Here is a 22,354-nt window from a genome sequence, read left to right as displayed (position 1 = left end):
GGTGGCCAGAGTATGGGGGGGTTGTACAAGGTAGATGACACTGTAATACATATTTTATATAACTTAATCATATCAAATGTTGCTTTTTAAAAGGACATTCATGTACAACATTTTTAATATTGCAGCTGCAAATTAAAATGTATATTACAGTATTTATGTTAAGATATTTAAAAACATAAGTTAAACTTGTTTTTGTTTTTTTTGTTGTTTTTATTTAAAATAACTGTGGACAGGAAATGAGTCTTTGCATGGCAGTCCTCGGTCATGGCGTTTTCTGTGGCTCACAGTTAATGTCGCAGGTCCCTGCAGGGTATTTTGGTCACTGCTGTATTTGGAGCATTTCATTTTCATGTTATTTACATAGCAAAGCCATACCAAAAAATGTTCTGAAAAAAATAAAATAAAGAATTTCTACATACAAATGTTTTAAATTCATAATGGGTAAACCTTTATCGAACAAAATGAGAAGTGAACTTTTGCTATGAGGGTATGAAAAGGTGTGTCTACACGTGAACCCAACATCCTAATTTGCAGCTTGTTCTTTTTCCCCTGTTCTTGTAGAGAGAGTCCTGCTGACTAAAACCCTTCCTCTCTATGCAATAATACATCTTTTTAGGCCTTAGCTGGGTGCACCATACAAAAGCAGTTCATAAAATGTCATTGCATAGTCTAAAAAAGCGCTCCAGGGTTTTAGAACCGAACCCTTAATTTGGTCACTTGTGTTCCGCACACTGCAGTTTCCATTGTGTCTGTGTGAGTCTGTGCCCCGCTGGAAGTGATGTTTGTCCTGCCCCTCAAAGGTTTTGCATTCAGTGCTGAATGGGGGAAGCCCGAGGAGTTCCCCACAGCTTCTGCGATGCTTCACACAGTAACTCTTTTATGGAAACGCTGCCCTGGCCATGGTTACCTCCGTTGGGTGTTGATCAGCGAGCAGCACTGAAGCACAGGAGGCCCTGCTAATGGAGCAGAGGGGCCTACGGCCAGAGGCCCCTGCTGTTTCACACTGGTGCACACAGGCTGGGCGTGGCCGATTGAGCAGTGCTGTGTTGGAGCCTGTTATCTGTCGCCACTGTTTGCTTGCAGGGTGGGGGTGGAGGAGGCCGTTTTGCTCGTGCGGTGAGGATCCAGTTTTATCAGCTTGCCGAGACCACAGCTCTTACCACCTGCCTGGGGCACACGCCGGGCTCAGTCTACGGGCCGGGCAGATTGGGTGTTATTGATGTTTCTGGGAGGGGGAGAGGAATGTTTCTTTAAACATGAAAATTAGGCTTACAGGCATTTGCAGAAATGCATTGTGGGTAGTTATATATTGACTTTTTAGATCAAGGATCTTCAGGCAGAACGTTTTACCCACTAGGTCTCATTCAACTTTGTTTTAGGGATTAGTCATCCTGTAAAGTATTCCTTCCAGAAACATGCAAACATCACAGTTTCTGTGGATATTGTGTACCAAATGAGGAATGTACTCACTTGTTATATTGATAAACTTTAGTAACCTGAGATCATACATAGTGCACTTTGGAGGAATGTATGTCAATATCTAACCTTCTGCACATCTAAATGGTAAATGGTTGGCATTTATATAGCGCCTTTATCCAAAGCGCTTTACAATTGATGCTTCTCGTTCACCCGTTCATACACACACTCACACACCAACGGCGATTGGCTGCCATGCAAGGCGCCGACCAGCTCGTCAGGAGCATTTGGGTGTTAGGTGTCTTGCTCAGGGACACTTCGACACAGCCCGGGCGGGGGATCGAACCGGCAACCCTCCGACTGCCAGACGACTGCTCTTACGGCCTGAGCCATGTCGCCCTCTTTTTTCTGACATCGAGTCAGTTATTGGTGAAAAGCTGCCACTACAATTTATTTGAGTTACAACTTAACTTTGAAGTTAACATTTGTTTCCTGTGCAAGAAGTGGCAAGGCATACTCCCTCACTCAAATAGACAATAGATGGCAGTGGAGGAGGTTTCCTTCTTTGATCACACAACACAAGAACCTACGGATGCAATGGCTATAGTGAGGAAGGTAAACTGCAATTTGCCCTTCGCATTTGGTATCACTTTATCTAGAGTAGATGTGTGAGTTAAATATGCATTATTTCGTTGTTGGGACGTTACCATTGTACCTTTGACCCAAATGCTTAGGGAACATTTGTTTCTCTTCAACCTAATTTTCTATGTCATACTGCACCCTCCATTTCTCGGACTGGCTCTGTGTTTAAGCCAATCATAGATTGTTAAGGATATTCACTCAGCCGAGTGATTCTTTGTGCTGAGCTGACTGTCTTCATACCTATAATCAGTTATATATCAGATATGCAGTGCTTCTTCAAGATGGGTTTTTTTTAATACAGTATTCATCTAGTTTTTCCCCCTTCTCACAGAGTACAGAACTAACTTTAGACTGCCAAGGCTCTCAAATGACATTCACAATTTACATATGCATACACAATGTTCACCTGTTCATTTTGCATACCCGCACCTGTGTCTTTGCATACCCATGCAGAATAACATAGAAACGTCTGAAAAATGATCATATAAATACATGTATTACCTACACATAATTACAAATACAAATATATTTTTTATGCATTGCAGTTAGTGTAAGTATCTCATTCCATTACATTTCCTACCCTACTCAAGCACTACTAAACTCCACGTCCTGCGGGCTGCAGTGTCTACAGGCATTTGCTTCAATTGTGCGCTACACCACCTGATTTCAGTAATTAGCTTATTATCTGAACCAAGCAGGTAAAATAATTAGTGAAATTATGTGATGTAGCGCATGGTAGGAGCAAATACCTGCAGACACTGCAGCCCACAGGAGGTGAAGTTAAGCAGCGCTGCCCTACTCCTTATTCCATCCCTTCCATTACCGTATCCCCCTGCCTTGGGTTAACCTACTTTTTTTCCATCTTTCCATTTAGAAGTAATGCACTTTTTAGCAGTGGTCATGGCCAGGATAATGAAATGAGAGAATCATGAAGAGGGAATATTTAAGGTGCTGTACTCCCCAAGTAAAGCTATCAAGGAGTGTATGTGTATAACAAGTCCATGCTCACACATGAATATTGGTAGTTGTCTTCATGTATTATGAAAGTGTGAATTCCTCCTAACTGCTCCCTAGTGCCAAAGTAAACCACCATTCCATTGCAGTGTCAGTGAGATTAGTAGCCTTTTCCATACACATCAGCATGTCTGTTGCCTTGCTAATCACAAGCATGCACTCCCACAGAGTGCCTTTCCTGTCTGCCTTTATTTATAAAAACAGGCACACAAGTTTTCACACACCTTTCAGAGTGGAATTGCGAATTTGACATTCTACAGTATATATGTTGGTTGATCTTGTGCATACAATGAATTGAGAATACTGTGTTCTCAGTATTTCAATCCCACTGTTTAAATTGAAACGGCCTTCTATACCTCCATCTACATGAAAGCACATTTGAGGGTCATATTCAGTTGGTCATAAAAAGTGGAGTTTAGCTGTTAGGTTCTGTTTTATGTGGCTATGTGAAGAGAATGTGGGATCACACTCTGGGGAGAGCTCATTTTGGGTTATGGGAGGAGGCCGGTGTGTCGCATCAAAGAGTTCAGCTCTCGCATGCCCAGCAGAGCATGTTTTACTGGAGCCATGACCCAATACCATCACTCCCCAACATCATAGTGCGGTAGAGCAACTCACTCCCAAAAATAGAACAGTGCATCCTCTCCAATGCGCAGTTGTAAATAACTCACCGTCCAAAAGCGTGTCACAGTGTAACCTCTTCTCTCTACATGGTTACTCCTCTTATGATATCACAGAGTTCCCATAAGTGTAGCTCAAGTGCAACTCCAAGACTTCGGCCATTAAAAAACAATGCAAGGAAAGCCTTGCATCTTGTGTTTTGGGAATCCTTTCTATTCTTCAACAGCTTCCATCTCTCCTTTCATTCCTTTCATTTCTTCCTTTGATTTCATTTGAGTCCTACAAATGAGTGGCAGATGTCTGCCGCACTGCACTGCAGGGCTCTCCCTGGAGGAAACACCTGTGACACATAAATCTCACAGTTTACACTTCTTTTTACGGTTTACTGTATAAAAGGGAACTTGGAATCTCCTTTCATAATTTGATGCAAATGAACATAAAAATAACAAGTGGAGTGGCTCATTATGGGCCACTCTACAGGTCTGCTCAGTTACAGTTGCCCTTTAAAGGCCGTTAGTGATAGTTACCACAGACGCTCAGTGAGCTGATAACACTCCAGCATTGCCCCTGTGCATCTGCGGAAGATAACCGAGTGTGCCTGTACAATGATTATCACAAGACTCACAAGTCACAAGCCCAGTTTTACTAGATGGTTCAGTGTGTCTATGTACATATGCACAAGCATTTGTGTGTATGTGAGTGTGTGTGTGTGCATATAATAAGTTCTAACAATGACATTGGCTAGACAACTGAACTTATTTGACTTTTAAGCATGGTGCGAAATAAAAAATGGGAATTCACATTTACTAGTCAGTAGGTGCATGCATGTGCTTCTGTGTGTGTGCGCGTGTGTGTGTGTGTGTGGGTGTGTACACATGAACGCACTCATGAAGTTAACTGTTTGTGTTTTCTTCATCACTGTCTTTGCTCTGCATGCAGGCTTGTAATGCGATCTGCATGCAGCTCACACTGTTAGTGTCTGGGAAGCGACGGCAACAGGGTGAACTCAATGGCATGATAGCAGCAGGAGTAATGGGGGGAGGTGCTGCCTTTCTGTCTACTGTGTCCGTTTGTTACACAAGCCCCTCGTCTGTACACAGATCCATTCTCTCTCCTCACACACGTACTCCTTGGCATGTACATAAAGCTGAACAGGGTCATGGGTTCTAGTCACACAGACAACTGTGCGTTGTTAATGTGCTTAACAAAGGCCTACTGAAGGGTATGTTCAGCTCAGGGCTGCCTGCAGGCACACAGCGTCTTTGGAAAGAGAAACAGGGTTTTGATAAACTTGACCCTTGTCTTCCTGCGCAACCTCTTCTTAAAACTAAAAGTTGACCTCTGTGGGAGGAGGGTCTCTTTTTGTGTAAACTGTGCGTAAGTGGAACCAATGTGGGGGAGGGGAAGGAGAGGTGAGGGCTTTTCTTTGATGCCATAACAGACCTCCAGCGGCCATGCACATACCCACAGACCAGCCTCCAACTCTCCCAACCCCCACCCCTGAAGCCTAAACTCTCAACAGAGAATTTGTCATAACCTCAGTTTACTATTTGAATTTCCTTTGTTTGCAAGACAAAAATACTTACTCATTTAAGGGATATGCATAAAGCAGAAAGGCATAATACAAGACCCCCCCTCTCTCTCTCTCTGTTTGTCTCTTCCTCTCTGTCTCTCATGCCTGTCTGGCCACTGTGACCCAGCACCTCCTTTTCAATGACAGCTGATCAACATATCTCTGCTTCTCTGTGGTGTCAGGTACTTCTGAAAATGATTTCCGTTGTGCGTGTGTGTGTGTGTGTGTGTGTGTGTGTGTGTGTGTGTGTGTGTGTGTGTGTGTTTGTTTGTGTATTTCTGTGAGAAGTGGGTTTGTGGGTGGTTTGACCGAGTCAGGCCCCTGGGACATACAGGCTTTGTGGGAATGCTGCACTCACTGGAGGGGGAGGCCATGCAAAAAGAGAGGACATCCATCAAAGGACAACCCCTTATACTCTATGACTCTTTACTCAGCACAACCCCTGCCTGAAAGGATTCGGAGAGAGAGAGGCAGAGGGGAGAAAGGAATAGAGAGAGAAAATTACAGCTGGGGATGGGGGCTGCTTTGAGGTGCACACACAAACACACACACACAGACACATTTCCATCGAAATTTCCATTACATTGCTTGAAGATGCTATTGTTGAACAGCGATAAATCATCATTGATATATTAACCTTAGTTAGAGATTCAGCCTGTCAAAGGTTTGTCCATGTCAAGAAATAATTTTACAGATAGACAGAACAGCTGGCAGACCACCAAGGAGAATTAATTGTCTCTGCCTGAACTGACATACTTCCTGTCAAAATGCCTTGTCAGTCAGCTTGATTCTCAGCTATTAATCAAGACTAAGAACCTCAGATTAGGCAGATTAGACAGATAGTAGGGCAGCACTCACAAAAGGACCGGTCCCTAAGTAGCATCAAGTAATGCTCACACACACACACACACACACACAATGCCTGAGCATGTGTAGTCATGCTCATATGATGCATGTTGTGAGAGTGGGATGCAAGGGCACAATACTTCCTTTTCTCCTTTTCTCCTCCTCTATGACCTCTCGTTCTCATGTAGTTTCGACGCTCTACTACTGTAGTGGTCCCTAGTGAGGAACCGTAATATTAGTTCTACATGTGTAGGCAGAGGTAGTTACACTGGAAAAGTTAAGTTGCCTATGTTTGCTTTGGGATACTGTGAGTATGTCCCTTTGTGTGTAATGTAAATGTCTGTGTGTGTGTGCCTATGTGTGGAATGCAAAGAAAAATGACTAATTGATAAAACCTGACAGCTTAGTGGAGCAGGAGCAATGCTGTTCTGTTGAATGCAGAGGTCAGCTTGCTCTGTGAGTGAAGAGCAGCACTCCACATTGACACCTTATTCATTCTGTGCTGCAAGCTCTTCCCTGGAGGCACTTTTCTCACCCTACATGGAGGGCTTTTACGCCGTCTGGCAGCGGTTCTGTTTCACTCCCCCCCACATTCACAGTCCCCCGCTGCCTTTGTTCACTCTCCTTCTCCCTCTGTCTCCCTCCATCATCTCTTTCCTGATCAGTCCTATTTTAGTATGTTCTGCTATGTTTGTCCTAATCCCCCGCCCACTCCCTGTACAAAAATAAAACTTAATAAAGGAAGTTTTTCTTCAGGAGTAGAAGGAGGCCAGGGCCCTCGCCTGGGGTCTGACAGGCAGAATCGCTCACCGGCACTGGGCCAAGGGAGGGACCCTCTGCTAGGAATCACAGAAGCACTTTATAAGGAAAGAGAGAGAAAACCCCACAGAGGTGCTATTTATAGCATGTGTTTATCATGCCTCTTATTCCTACTGCTGTGAGGAATCTCAGAACAGCCTCTACATGGGAGCCCATAACAGGGATGAAAGTGATGTTCCACAGCGGGCCTCTCTGCGTAATGAAGTGGTTATCATTATTGGCATCATCTTTAAGGCCCTGGTTGGGGGACTGCATGGATCTGCCTTATCGGTGACCAGCAGGAACAGATTTATCAGCACTGTCAGAAGGATGGGACCTCCACTTTCCATCACAGAGAGAGAACAGGCCTTTCCAGCGCTGTGTTCCCCAGAGAGCGCAGGTCATACAGGTTCCGCCTGAGGCCGGCTAGCATGCACAGAGCACAGCCCCATAAAGAGTGGCTCACACAGCTAGGACAGGCCCCTACAGAGAAAAACGCAGCCAACGGTCTGCACGCTTTCTCAGAGAAAAACAAGAACTCCCCACAAGCAGCTGAACGTGTCCTACTGATGAGCGGCTGTGATTTTTGGCACGGTTTCCTACAATGTGAGAGAAGATCACACATCCTGTACAGACATTTACAGAAAGAGAGCAGCTCACTCGGTCTTCACAGTCTGTCATATAGCGGACACAGGTGGCCCAGAAGGCGCACTGTGTTACTGTGATAATCTGTTTCAGAGCACAGCAGACGCACATGATATCTGCCTGCTCTTGAGTTGCACTTCATTTGCTGTTATAATAGGGAAATTAAAAGCCCTGCCACTCCATTAGTTTCCCCTGTGACTTACTCGTTCACTTTGCATTTGCAGTCTCCTTGGCGACTCGTGTGTATGTGTGCCCCCCTCCCAATCTAGTGTACACTTTTGCTATTACAAACTGAAATTGTGTGTGTGTGTGTGTGTGTGCGTGTGTGTTGTATATGGTTGTATAATCAGTGGCACACTGCATATCTCTCTAATCAGAACTGTTCCAATTGCCCTCCTTCCAAAATACATTTTTCCCAATCAGAGTGACCTTCACACTCCCAAATACAGTGAAGCACGCACCCAGCTATGCCAAAGCTGCACCTATGCCCAGCAAACAGCGACAATTCATGACATGCTACCCAAAGTTACTCCATGTTATTTCAGCAAAGTTCACAAGTTCACAGATGTAAAAAAAAAAGGTTTTGGATGCTGGAAGAGCTATCCTAACAATAGTCCAAAACAGCAAGGTAAAAACGTAGCCAATTTGCGGCTTCAATATAGTAATACTGTCCCTCATCTCTAGTGCCACATTTCTCCATCATGCACTCTGTTCACCCCACCCACACAGTCACCAGAGGTTAATCTGACATATCCAAGAGCTGAGCATGAGCTGTCTTGGTGCACCAAGGCTACATTATGAAAATCCCTTAAGGCTGCTGGTGGCCATTAGCTTGCCTCTTGAAAAAGTCATGGGGTGCTGACTGTATGTGAATGCATGCATGCATTCGAGTGCGTGTTTTTGTGTGTGCGTGTTTTCAGGAATCCAGTGCACCCCATCCTTTGCATGCCTATAAAAATACATACTACCTTACATATACTTGACCTGGAGACATTTTTACAGAAAAGAGCTCATCATCACCCATCTATCCACAGGGGAAAGGGCCGGAAGTCTCCAGAAACCCCTCAGAATGTAATTCCCATTTGCATGCCCTTGCAAATCCTCTCGAACCACCAGGCAAATGATATGCAAATATCTGAGAGAGTGTGTGAGACAGCAGGAGGGAGTGGCCGGGAGGACAGTGAGTAATACTCACAAAACTATTTGCTCTAATTCTACATCATTCCAGATACCGACTGCAAGGAGTAACAAAATAATCCTTATAAAAGCTTTCTTTTCACTCCAGCAGTGTGTCTATGTTGTGTGTTTGTTTGTGTGTGTGTGTGCGTGTGGTTGTCTCCCGTAGAATCTCCAAGTAGACAAGCAATTCTTGGAATCACAAACGGTGACATCACAATGGAGTTGAACATGGTGGCAGAGACAATGGCCTCCAGTTGGAGGAAGGCCTGCACAGAGGCTCCACACAGTGCAGCTAACAAAGGGCCAGCGCAGCGCTCAATGGTGGCTTTTACACCTCCCACTCCCTGTCTCCGCTGGCAGCCCGGCCCGCTCTGTGGAACGCAGAGTGGGAGGTGGAGGAGGATACCACGCGGTAAGGGACGACTCTCTCGTCTGGAAAACAAAGGGCAGGCGCTGATGGCTGCCGGCTCCATCCTGGCCCACAGTTCGCACTCCAGTGACCTTCCTGGCACTCATAATCTGCATTCATCCCCCCACCCCCAACCCCCCTCTTCCCCAGTCTCTGTACTCTACAGGCTGCCCGGCCTATCTGTATAACCTCCTTTAAAGCCACAGCTCTGACGTGGGCTACGGCTGTGTCAAGCCAATTTTCCTAGCCCTGCCCCCCCTTAAAAACACACATAAATGTTTACTGGGCTCAAAGAGATGGTGTGAGCCCAGTAAGGTTGTGTAAGGTTGAGAGAAAGACATGGGGGCAAGGTCAAATGACTGTTTAAAAGGAAAGAGATTTAGAATAGAGAATAGAGGAAGAGGTCACATTTTTTTGAGAACTTGCAATGAATGATGCCACACCTGTACAGAAAGATGAGACAGGTGCACGCGTGGAGCGGGGAAACATGAACCTGTTCAAACAGATCCCCAGTGAGCTCCAGAGGCAGATGAGCGCTCTGGATGAATGTACCGTACCAGCGTCTGATTAACCCAATCTGGGCAAACACTGCAGAGATAGCCAGCAGTATCTGTTACCACACTCTTTCAGTTAATCCTTTCAGAGCGTCAGGCTGTTAGAGCTCCATATGCTTTCAACTCAACGCGTCTAATTGTCATGAACAACAGAGCCCATGTTTTCATTCGCCATTGATAGACAAGCACACACTTTTCTCCATGTGGCTGTAGTCCCCAGCCGTAAACCCTTAACCACGTGAGCATACAATGCTGTGTTTCTGTGCATGTGGTATGTGAGGGGCACACCACATCCATTACCCCAGCACTTGTAGCGTTCAAAAAACATTTTGTGAGCATGTTGCACGGTATATGGATCACAGCCGAGAGGACCAAGCGGATCCCAGAGCAAACTGATCCCAGAACTGCGTAGGCCAGGAGGTGAGTGTGCGTGTATGTGCGCAACATGTGTATGAGGTGAGTGTGCGTGTATGTGTGCAACATGTGTATGAGGTGAGTGTGCGTGTATGTGTGCAACATGTGTATGTGTCTACATTTCCTAATACCCTCCCTGAATGACCTCACTCTTTCTCTGCCCTTCTGTCCTCTTTCTCTCTCTTTCCAGTGCATGCTCTTTTTCCTCCCACCCTCTCACATCTGTCCTTTTCTCTCCCTCCATCATATGTACTTTTCTCCTCTTCCTATTTCTCCTAATCCCCACGGGCACCTCCCCTCCCCTCCCCACCAGCGCAGCTCGAGGTGTGTCTGCACTATAGAGGGCTACGCTGGCGCAGACAGGCTGGGTCCCCAGCTGCCTGGGGGTTCTTTGTGGTGCAGCTCTATAATTATCCCCTGTGCTGGGTCACCATGGGGGAGCAGCAGCGTACCTGCAAACGGGCGGGGCCGCCCAGGAGAGAGCAGGGCCGTTGGGAAATGCAGTGCCGTTGACCTTGGCTGCTGCCGGACAGGTTCTGGAGGCCATGATTACAGTGAGAGAGGACTCAGTTCACTGAAGTGTGCTGTGAGAAACTCCACCCCCAGAGGAAGTCCTTTTCATATGCACAGCTGCGGGAGAGCTTACAGTGGATGATCTCTCATTAGGGAAATTACACATGTGACTTCCAGCACCAAACACAAAAAATAAATTCATTACATTCCTTAGTCTGTAAAATGTTTTGTTTTGTTGGCCCTAAAATATTTTTGGGGTTTGTTTACAATTATTTATTTCAAAAACTAGAATGACCATTGACATCAAGTTTGGTGGGGTTTGTTTATCTATTTGTTTGTTTGTTCATTTTAATTGATGCAGGATTTATTCCCTGAAAGTTCTACAATGTAAACTGGGGTGTATAGTTCACTAAACTCATGAAAGGTCGATCAATCAAGGTCATGGTATCACTGGTGTGTCTGGTGAAACCCAAATTGTATTTTGGCAAAAACAGAACTTTATATTTTGTGGGGGGGTGGGGGGGTGGGAGTGATTCTATTATGAAAAGGCAAAGCAGATACAACTTTGTTACAAGACACTCTCCATGTAATTTGCTTACCAAAAGCTTGCACACAGCTGATGCCCCCTGTGAACTGTAAATCTTTCCGAAACTATTTTTGTTCTAACAAAATTGGCAAGTGGTTCAGTTCGATTTAAATGTTATGCAATTTTTCGTGTTGACATGGAGAGATCTGACAACAGTTTTCAAGAAAAACTCTAAGGTCACAGAGCGGCCCCAAGTGGAACATACACGAATTACAGAGTCATACAGTCGAAATATACACATGATGGTGACCGAAGCTGATTATATACCAAACAAATATGCACAAAAAGTGCTGTAAACTACAAAATAATAAATGTATTGACGTAAGCTTTATTTTCCAACATGCGTAAAGTAGTGTGCTTTATTAATGATTCAACGGCACAAACCACAGTCATTTTAAAATAAAAAATTGCATTTTCCCCAAAAAAACGGTTCCTGAATTATTGGTACCCCTGGTTATTGGCACCACGTTATGGTGACCATTGTCTAAACATTATCTAAGGTCCCATTTCTTATTGGAGGCTTGATCAAAGTTTCAACTGAAATCAATTTCAATTTCAATCGTAAACGTGGCTTCAGTGATTCATAAACCTACAACATAGGGCGATACTTAGCTATTCATGCACACCAACAGTGATTCCAAATAGTTTGTGTATGATAATGTCAGTGTTTCGTGAAAATTAATGAAAGTGGATTGGGAATCTTAAAGCAGGTCCCATAAAAATTTGTTTGGATAATGCCGTATATATAATCTGTAGGCTTTCCCCCCCTCAAAATACAGCATGTACATTGAAGTTTGTGTCCATACATGCTACTGGGGCCGTTTAAGAAAATCCCATCCCAAGTTTTACAATGCTGCTTTGTATTTGCTTCTGTATGCGCCTGTCAGCGCAGTTGTGAAAAATGCTGCATGTATTTTAACTCGAGCAGTATTTTACACAACACCGTCACATTAACACAGAAACAGTTGCTATGGAAACTGTAAACGGTGCGTTGGAATGTGCGAGGACGAGAGACTACGCATGTGCGGCGTAAGGGGGGACGATCGAAAGCCAGGAGAAAGGTGAGTGTAGCAAGTATAGTGGCCTCCCCGGCGCGAGACAAGGAACCGTCCGAGAAGTTCAGTCCAGTTGACAGCTCGTGTTCCGGTAATACACTAAACAGCTGTGGAATTAGGGAAAGGATCGAGCCGAGTCAATGACCGGGAGCCTAACCTTTTCACTTCCAGAACCACGCTGCCTACTTGTATGCTGTGGACTGGGATGGTTGGAGCTGCACCACCTACAAAAGCAATGACATGCCGGGATCTCAGTGGTTGTTCAGAGTGGCATGATTTTTGGAATTTCAGAGGGAGAACAGCATCTATTAGCCTATGTAATAATGTGCTTTTGTAACTTATATTATAAGTGAGTGAATTATACATCATATATACATTATACACATTATGTCTGTTGACCTTCTTAATGTTTACCGCAGTGTTGTATCTACTGTTGCTGTTGGTTATTGGATTGTTTCACATTGTTGCCGGAGCCATTGTTGTCACCCGGATTACAGAGATATTTATAGAGAAACTCACCCTGCAAGCATGTAACTCTGCCTTGTCTGAGGAGTGACAGAGGTGACAGGTGTAACAGGTATATCCAAGATGTCTTTGGATTAGCAATCTGACCCAGTTAACGCTCCAATCCATTGACAAAACACTGGATCTTTCTGTCTCATTACTATTGCTGTATCATGCTTCTCTCTACCCCTGTCAGTATGTACACGTACATGCATGGTTTGTGTATGCATGTTTTTCTAAGTGTGTCAGACTGTGTGAGTGCATTCTTTCTGTCTGTATGTGTTTTAGTTTCTTTGTTTCTGTGTTAGTCTCCAATGTAACCCAGCAAAGGGGATAATTGCCGTGGGGATAATTGCCGGGTCACTGGGCAGTTCAGCGCACAACCTGCCTGCCTGTGCTACAAGTTTATATATTTGGCTGCACTTCTCGTGGCAGGTGCTGCAGAGAGATGGATGAAATAAGTGAATAACGGACGGAAAGAGAGGAAGCTAGGCTGCCCCAGACAAGACGGGGGAGAAGGGGAGGAGCAGGGGGGAGGCATGGAGGCCCCGAAGCAGAGACAGTGTCAACAGGAGGAAGTGAGCAGTGAGGTGTGGCAGCCACCCAGCACAAACAGTGGTGAGGCTGACCAACTGCCTGCTTGTGTGCCTGTCTCTATCTGATCTGTCCGTCTATGTGTGTCTCTATCTGACTGATCTTAAAGATATTACATGTCATCCATATGCATTAATCATATTTAAATATTTAAGCAATTAAAGAAAATGCCACATTGTATAATGTATAACTGATTGCATTAAAAATGAATCATGTTTTGTATAATTAATGTTGGACCCAAACAACACGCAGGAGTGGGAAGCATCCATGTGGTTGGGTGTTAAGAGTGAAGGATAGTTTAAATAAGTGATGAAGGTCAGGTTTGAGAGTAATTGTAGTGTCTTAGTGAATGGATGAATGTGTGAATGCAGCAGGGCAGTGTGTGAATATTGCATGGATTTTCTCATGTCATGTTATTGGGGGTGGCGGCACGGATGGTGCAGTGGGTAGCACTGCCGCCTCACAGCAAGGAGGTCCTGGGTTCGAATCCCCGTCGGCCGGGGCCTCTCTGTGCGGAGTTTGCATGTTCTCCCCGTGTCTGCGTGGGTTTCCTCCGGGTACTCCGGTTTCCTCCCACAGTCCAAAGACATGCAGGTTAGGCCGATTGGAGAGTCTAAATTGCCCGTAGGCATGAGTGTGTGAGTGAATGGTGCGTGTGCCCTGCGATGGACTGGCGACCTGTCCAGGGTGTATTCCTGCCTTTCGCCCAATGTATGCTGGGATAGGCTCCAGCCCCCCTGCGACCCTGATCGGGATAAGCAGGTTCAGATAATGGATGGATGGATGGATGTTATTGGGGAGGTCAAGGGGCCAAGGGTCCAGGGCTGGGCTGCAGCACATTACACATTAATGTCTTTGTCAGGATATTCACAGGCCAGGTGTGCCTCTGCCTCGCAGTATGTTTATGCTGTGGGTGACAAAAGGATCAGTCAGGATGCTGTCGTCCATGCTGGAAAAAGAGTGTGTCTTGCCTCTCATGATTACAGCACATCCATCCCCCAACCCATACAGTTCAGCTTGAGCAGTATGTCTAAATAACACACCGGCTGTACAGCTTACTGACAGCACACACACACACACACACACACACTGCTCGCTGAGGGTGTTATATTGATGGCATAAACATATAGACTCTGATGGCAGTGATGTTTACAGATGTTTCTGTTGGTAGTGCTAAAATGGGTGTGTAACAGCAGGAGGTTTTCATTTGTCTTTGTGTGTCTGTGTCTTTGTGTGTCTGTATTTTTGTGTTTGTGTGTATGTGTATGTGTGTGTGCGTGTGTTTGTGTGTGTGTATGTGTGCGTGTGTTTGTGTGTGTGTGTGTGTGTTTGTGTGTATGTGTGTGTGTGTGTGTGCATATGTATGTGTGTGTGCGTGTGTGTGTGTGTGCATATGTATGTGTGTGTGCGTGTGTGTGTGTGTGTGTGTGTGCATATGTATGTGTGTGTGCGTGTGTGTGTGTGTGCATATGTATGTGTGTGTGCGTATGTACGTGTGTGGGTGTGTATGTGTGTGTGTGTGTGTCTGTGTGCCAGCCCCATCTGCGGAGGGGAGGGCACGGCGAGGCCAGCTCACCCTACCCGTCATAAACCTGGACAGGCTGCGGGCGGCCAAGGCTGTGGTGGACAAGGCAGTAAAGGTGAGGACGGACGAGTCACACCCCTCTGACGGGCGGTGTCAGGGGGCATTCCCTCACGCCTCCCCCTGCCCTGTGTCTGCGTCTCTCAGCTGCGGAAGGTGTTCTCCATCCACGGGCCGTACCCTGTGGTACGGGCGGCCCTGCGGGCGCGAGGCTGGGTGGAGCACCGCATGCCCCGCCAGGGCCCGCTGCGCCGCCGTCGCCGTGCCGACGAGGAAGGGGACAGGAACGACGTGGACGACAGCGACGATGACGACGACGATGGCGACGGTGAGATTTTGGGTTTCGCATTTTTTCCTTTCTCAGAGGATGCGCTTCTGCAAGCTTTGGACTGTATTGCAGAGTTTGTACAGGAGGAGCATGTAATCATAATAAGAAACAGAGAATTTTGGGAAGGCCAGCCAGAGCCAGGGTAATTCATATTTACCAACCAGAGGCCTACTGCATTTACACTCAGTAAGCACTTTATTAGGTATTTATTAGACTTATTTTTTAGATTTATTAAGTCTTCTGCCTCTGTAGCCTATCCACTTAGAGGTTTGATGCGTTGTGTGTTCAGAGATGCTCCTCTGTGTACCACTGTTGTGAAGTGTGGTTATTTGCGTTGCTGTCACCTTCCTGTCACCTTCCTGTCACCTTCTCCTCTGATCTCTCTAATTAACAAGGCGTTTCTGCATGCAGAACTGCTGCTCACTGGATGTTTTTTGTTTTTCGGACCATTCTTTGCAAACTCTAGAATCTGTTGTGCGTGAAAACCCCTTTCTGAGATATTCAATCCACTCAAACTTTTGACTGTTAAAGTCACTTAGATCCCATTTATTCTCCATTCTGACATTTGGTCTGAAAAACAACTGAACCTCTCAACCGCACCTACATGCTTTTATGCATTTAGTTGCTGCCACATGATTGGCTGATTAAATATTTGCATTAACAAGCTGGTGTACAGGTCTGCCTAATAAAGTGATCATTGAATATATGTGGAAATGACACTGGATATACATAGAACCCAGTGCATATGCAGTGGGGTACAGGGAATAACTTACAGATATCAGCTCCACTGTCCACTGACTGCTTTAAAGACTCTTTTAGAATTGACCCCCCTCCATTTTTCTCAGACAGTCCAGAGGAGGTAGAGAAGGAGGATGACCCAGATAACATGTATGATCTCATGGTGAGTCAGCATATCTCTGTATATCAAACAGGAAAGGTACCTTTCCTGATGCTATCATCCTGTGGATTCAATTACTAGGAGATGCCACCCTTTATTGTAATTGCAATTCTAATTATATCGCTTCATCTCGTTATCTCTCCTCCCACCCTTCTCTCTTTCCTCCTCTCTAATTCCCTTTCTTACATTTCCAATTAAATTACAAAATTAAACTTTTGAAATTGTATTCATGAATTTTGTCATGTTTTCTCTGTCCAATTCCCCCTCTATGTTTTGACTCCGAACCACCTTCTAGTCTCGCATGGTTCGGAATGAAATGACATATTTCTATTGGACAACACGGAGAGACACCATTGACAATCGCACACTCAGGAAGGAGCAGATGACCAATCATTTTGCAAGGGCTGGCACTTTCACCACCAAGGTCAGGGGGAGGTCACAGTTGAGGCAAATAAATTGAATGATGCAAGCAATCTTTTACCTCTCCTTATGTTTTACTCACGTGTCACCTACTCATTCCTTTCCCATTTTCCCTCACCTTCTCTCCACTTGTTCGCTATTCTTCCCCATCTCCTCTCTGTCCCCCTCTTCCTCTTTGTACTCCCTCCCTCCTTCCCTGCCCCCCTGCCCTGTTCTCTGCCCTGCTGCTGCTCCATCATGCCCTGCTCCTGTTCCGTCGTGCCCTGCTCCTGTTCCGTCGTGCCCTGCTGCTGCTCCGTCGTGCCCTGCTCCTGTTCCATCGTGCCCTGCTGCTGCTCCGTCGTGCCCTGCTCCTGTTCCGTCGTGCCCTGCTGCTGCTCCGTCGTGCCCTGCTCCTGTTCCGTCGTGCCCTGCTGCTGCTCCATTGTGCCCTGCTCCTGTTCCGTCGTGCCCTGCTCCTGTTCCGTCGTGCCCTGCTGCTGCTCCGTTGTGCCCTGCTGCTGCTCCGTTGTGCCCTGTCTGCCTCAGGTGGGGTTATGTGTGAACCTCCGGAGCCTGCAGTGGTACGCTGCAGCAGATCCAGACACCTTCTTCCCACGCTGCTACAGGCTCGGTGCGGAGGATGAGAAACACACTTTCATCGGTCAGTCCATCCCCTCTGTGTCCCATCTCTGTACTCTCTCTCCTCCCCATTTCTGTCCGACCCTGCTAAAACTCACTCAAAAAGGGGGAGGTCGAATCTCTGCTTGTAAGTGATGCTTCATTTTTTCTTGTTCTTAAAGTTAAATGCTAAATGTTTAGAGTACAATCTGATTCAGTCAGTTTATTCCATGATGGAATCATGTCAAAATATTGAAACTGTCCAGTAGTGCAGAATTGCACCTTACATGGCAGTCATTGTGTTTGGGAGGGGAGAACGACTGATGATAACGGAGTATCACCTCAGGATAGCTGCACTGAGGTCCATCACCTACTATGCTCCCTATTAGTGGAATTCACTTCCAGCAAAATTATTTATTTACACACTGATTCATGAAATAGTTTCATGAAATAGTTGATATGGTCCTTTGTGAATATCGTTCATGAAACACTCAGTGTCTCTCCACCCCATCAAACATCCTCTCTCTTAATCCCTGTTTGCCTGAATCTCTTTTATTCTTTTCATTCATTGGCTGTTCCTAAATGAAGTGCTTAACCTAGTTAATTTATAACAAGCTCAGTTTGAGGTAAAATCTCTGAACTATTATGCAATACAGAGTAACCCTCTATCTCTTATTTATCCTATTCTTTATACATGCTCTTTCTCTTTTACCCCTTCTCTTCCACAATCTGTTCCCTCCATCACTCTCCCCCCTCACTATCGCTTCCTCTCCCCACTTCTTTCTGTCTCTCTTGTTTTTTTTCCCTCTGTCTGTCTATAGAAGACTTCCGGAGGACAGCATGTACCAGCCTTCTGCAGTGTGTGGTGGAGAGGACTCTGGGAGAAGGACAAGAGTTTGAGGAAGCAACTGACCATTCACCACAGGGTACCACACACAGATCCATACACACACACACACACACACACACACTCACTCTCTCTCTCTCTCTCTCTCTCTCTCTCACACACACACACACACACACACACACAATCCCACTGTGTCCCCTGTGAGTGCTGTACGGAGAAGTATTGCTGTAAGGCTCCCTTTCTCCAGGTCAGAAGAGGTCGTGCAGGCGTCGGGCTGCCACTCTGGTGCCGTCCTCTGTGATCCAGAGAGCCCTGTGTGTGTGCCAGGAGTTCATGGACAGCCTGGAGCACAGCGACATTGATGTTGCCATGGAGACATCCCCCACCCTCACACAGCAGGAGTGGGATGAGTTCATTCACAACTATTACAGGGTTGTGCAGTGAGTATGTTTTCTTATTTGTTTCAATTTGGTCACATTTAAGGCATAGTCCTTATAATTTGTGTGAGCATTTTTTTTATTGATGTGCATTGCATTAACATTAGAGATGTATTTCACTATCAGTCTCTCATTCTCTGTCTGTCTGTCTGTCTGCCTGTCTGCCTACCGGTCTGTCTGTTGGTCTGGCTCTCTGTCTCTCCCTGTCTCTGTCTCTCTTTCTCTCTCTCCCTGTCTCTCTCTCTCTCTGTCTCTCCCCCTGTCTCTCTCTCTCTGTCTCTCTCCCTGTCTCTCTCTCTCTCTCTGTCTCGCTCTCTCCCTGTCTCTCTCTCTGTGTCTCTCTCCCTGTCTCTCTCTCTCTGTCTCTCTCTCTGTCTGTCTCTCTCTCTGTCTCTGTCTCCCTCTCTCTCTCTCTGCAGTGACGGGGTGGAGATTGAGGCCAGTGATCTCTATGCAGACAGCTGTCAGGCCATGCTGCAGAGGCTGCGGGAGGTCAGTCCACAGCTGAACACTGATGGGATCCACAACATCTGGATCATCAAGCCTGGGGCCAAGTCTCGCGGAAGGGGTGAGACACGTTCAGTCACAGCCCTCCCATAACACCACTGTCACAACACAGTCACACTGGAAACAGAGCGCAGTAACACTACTGTAGACTCAGAAACAGTCAGGGCATTGTACCATTGCAGGCATCATGTGTGTGAAACGCCTGGATGAGATCCTGAGGCTGGTGGACAGTGACCCTGTTCTCATCAAGGACAGTAAGTGGGTGGTGCAGAAGTACCTGGAGCGCCCTCTCCTGCTCCACGGCACCAAGTTCGACATACGCCAGTGGTTCCTGGTGACAGACTGGAACCCGCTCACCATCTGGTTCTACAACAAGTGCTACCTGCGCTTCTCCACTCAGCCCTACTCCCTGAACACACTGGACAGGTGAGGCACAGGGAGGACAGCAGAGCAGGGACTGAGAGAGGGAGGGGAATATGGAGAGAAGGAACAACACATTTATCAGAAGAGAGGGATAGAGGTTATGAGTGAAGAGAAGGACTGGTGAGGACAGGAAGCATCTGAGGAGAGAGAAAGGTAATGATATTATTATTATTATTATTATTATTATTATTATAAAATATATTCTATTATTATGGACATTAATCAATAACAGATTGTAAGAGATGGATTAAGGGTGAGGAGAAGGAAATGGAGGAGGAGAGAAGAGGCCCAGAGACAGAGGGGGAGAAAGGTTGGACTGAAAAGCTTCATCCATCGTTGCTGAGCAGTTTAAAGATAGCCGTGGTGGGGGTTTCATGGACGGGGATAAGATGAAGAAAATCTATTGCTCCTGCTCTCTACCTTTTCTCACCCCCACTCATCCCCATCTCTATCTCTCTATGCCTCCATCTTTCACTCTCCCACACTCACACAGTTCAGTTCACCTGTGCAACAACTCCATCCAGAAGCACTTCCGGCCGTCGCAGCTGCGGCATGCGGAGCTGCCTGAGGACAACATGTGGTCGTGTGAGCAGTTCCGCGCCTTCCTGGAGCAGCAGGGCCGGGGGGCGGAGTGGGAGGGCGCGGTGGTGCCGGGGATGCAGCAGGCGGTGGTGTACGCCCTGATGACGGCTCAGGACCTGGTGGAGTGGCGGCGGGGCAGCTTCGAGCTCTACGGGGCGGACTTCATGCTGGGCCGCGACCTGCGGCCCTGGCTGATCGAGATCAACGCCAGCCCCACCATGGCACCCTCCACCGGCCTGACGGCCCGGCTGTGTGCCGCTGTGCAGGAGGACACTCTGCGTGTGGTGCTGGACCGGCGGCTGGACCGCAACGCCCACACCGGGGGGTTCAAGCTCATTTACAAACAGGTTAGAGCGCTGCTGTATGTGCACATTATACACACTTTACATGGGTGGACACATACTGCACATTATACACACTTTACATGGGTGGACACATACTGCACATTATACACACTTTACATGGGTGGACACATACTGCACATTATACACACTTTACATGGGTGGACACATACTGCACATTATACACACTTTACATGGGTGGACACATACTGCACATTATACACACTTTACATGGGTGGACACATACTGCACATTATACACACTTTACATGGGTGGACACATACTGCACATTATACACACTTTACATGGGTGGACACCTACTGTACATTATACATGCTTTATGCACACATTACAAGTGTGGACACATACATTACACACACAACAAGGTGCTTGGCCTGGTGTGCTTCAATTACCATCCGACTGAATAAGTTGAGTTTTAACTTTCACCTTCCACTTACAGTGATTATTAGTTTAGTTTTCTAAACACCATGCACCACACCTTGGTGGGTTACAGTACTGTCATTCAGGGTAGTGCTGGCAGGTGTGTTTGTCTAAACATTACATCTGTTTCCTGGCAGTGTTCATAAGCAGATTTTTCTGGTTCACTTTGTTTCTGCCTCCAAATGATCTCTGTCCATCCAGGCTCCAGTGGAAGTTCCACAGTATGTGGGGGTCAACCTGCTGGTGGAGGGGGCTCCTCTCCGGCGACCTCGGCCCCCACCTCACAGAATCCCAGTCCCAGTCATCCCTGCCCCCTTCTCTCTACCTCGTGCCATCAAGTCAGGCCCCCAAAGCCTCCTTCCCAAACACCACACCGCAGTCAGAGAGAATAAGACAGTGACGGAGAAGAAGAGATCTCCTCAGTCCCCTGGACGGTGGAGGAAGGGCATGGTGCGACAGTTCACCTTCTCCAATCTCAGGGCGCCCCCCGTGGGAGCCCCGGAGCGCCCCACCCTGACCTCGGAACCCAAGAAGGTGCAGCGGGTGAGGTTGAGCCTCACCACTTTAGAGGGCGTGTCCCGCTCTCAGGACCCCCCCTGGACCAAGTCGTTCCCCTGTGGCCACACCCCCCGGCCCCGCAACACCCGCCTGCTTCCTCTACCCGACTCCAGCTATGTCCCCAGTGGCCCCATCCTGCCGCTGGAGGTCATTAGCCTGCAGCATGGTCTGCTGGGTGCCGGACACCCCTTTGACTCTGCCTCGCACCCTGGACTCCAGCTGCATCCGCTCTCGCACTTACGCAGACAGGTCCGGGCCAATCAGGAAGGCTGCCCTGGTGTGAAACAGCCCTTGTGACAGAGCCTCTCAGCAGTGTGACACAACACAACCTTCTGTAGGCGACTGCAGGTGTCCCCAACCCTTTTCATCTCAACGATAAACATTCGAGACATTTAGCCAATACCCTATGCTGGCTAAAGTGAGTTGCTGAAGAATAGCTGGCACAGAAGCATGTCTGAATATTGATATAATTACAGCATGTTTACAACAACAATGTGATGGTCTGCATTTTGTCATCTCATATTCACTGTTTCATTTCTAAACCAATGTGCTGGAGCACAAAACAACAGAAATTTTGTTACTGACTAAATACTTACAACTGCTCTGTATCTTTTATTTAAGTGTTATATTTATATGTATAATATTTAAATGAGCGCAGTTATGAAAACAAAGCTGTATTTCATGATATTCATAAAAAATATAAATATTCTCTTCAAAATATCTGTATTTTCCTCAGGAAAATCTCAGGGTCTCCATCAAGAAACACTGCGGGTCACCAAACCCAGAGCGATGGGACCCCCTGTTGTAGTCCTTTTCATGCACACACAGATGTAGAAGACAATGAGATAATTATGAATGGAAAAATAAAAACAGTATTAAATTGTCTCCAGGTGGGTTTTTAAGTTTATGAATAACCGTTTATTATAAATTAATTTGGAATACTGGCTCATGCTGGTCAAATTGATAGTACCTGGGAATTTTGATGGTGCTTTAAGAGAACTGTAGAAATGTAGCAAATATCAGCAGC

The 22,354-nt window shown here is 46.5% G+C and overlaps 1 protein-coding gene across 1 annotated transcript; it reads left to right on the top strand.

The window, feature by feature from the left end:
- The first annotated feature begins 12,503 nt into the window (after positions 1-12,503).
- Positions 12,504-22,145, top strand: LOC133110343 (tubulin monoglycylase TTLL3-like). Its single transcript, XM_061220364.1, has 13 exons — positions 12,504-12,614; positions 13,205-13,387; positions 14,900-15,003; positions 15,093-15,285; positions 16,119-16,174; positions 16,467-16,595; positions 17,120-17,234; positions 18,013-18,117; positions 18,286-18,478; positions 18,895-19,043; positions 19,165-19,408; positions 19,899-20,334; positions 20,971-22,145. Exons 2-13 carry the CDS (start codon positions 13,309-13,311, stop codon positions 21,622-21,624), a joined length of 2,457 nt encoding a protein of 818 aa, XP_061076348.1. The 5' UTR covers positions 12,504-12,614; positions 13,205-13,308; the 3' UTR covers positions 21,625-22,145.
- Positions 22,146-22,354: the final 209 nt, after the last annotated feature.

This window comes from Conger conger, chromosome 14, assembly GCF_963514075.1.
Source record: "Conger conger chromosome 14, fConCon1.1, whole genome shotgun sequence".
Classification (NCBI taxonomy): domain Eukaryota; kingdom Metazoa; phylum Chordata; class Actinopteri; order Anguilliformes; family Congridae; genus Conger; species Conger conger.
This window is presented reverse-complemented; position numbering and strand designations above follow the sequence as displayed.

Excerpts from the sequence above, each read along its gene's own strand:
- LOC133110343 (XM_061220364.1), top strand. The coding sequence starts at position 13,309 with ATGGAGGCCCCGAAGCAGAGACAGTGTCAACAGGAGGAAGTGAGCAGT. Across the intron at positions 19,409-19,898 it reads TCCCTGAACACACTGGACAG|TTCAGTTCACCTGTGCAACA; the intron begins GTGAGGCACAGG and ends ACACTCACACAG. Across the intron at positions 20,335-20,970 it reads TCAAGCTCATTTACAAACAG|GCTCCAGTGGAAGTTCCACA; the intron begins GTTAGAGCGCTG and ends CTGTCCATCCAG.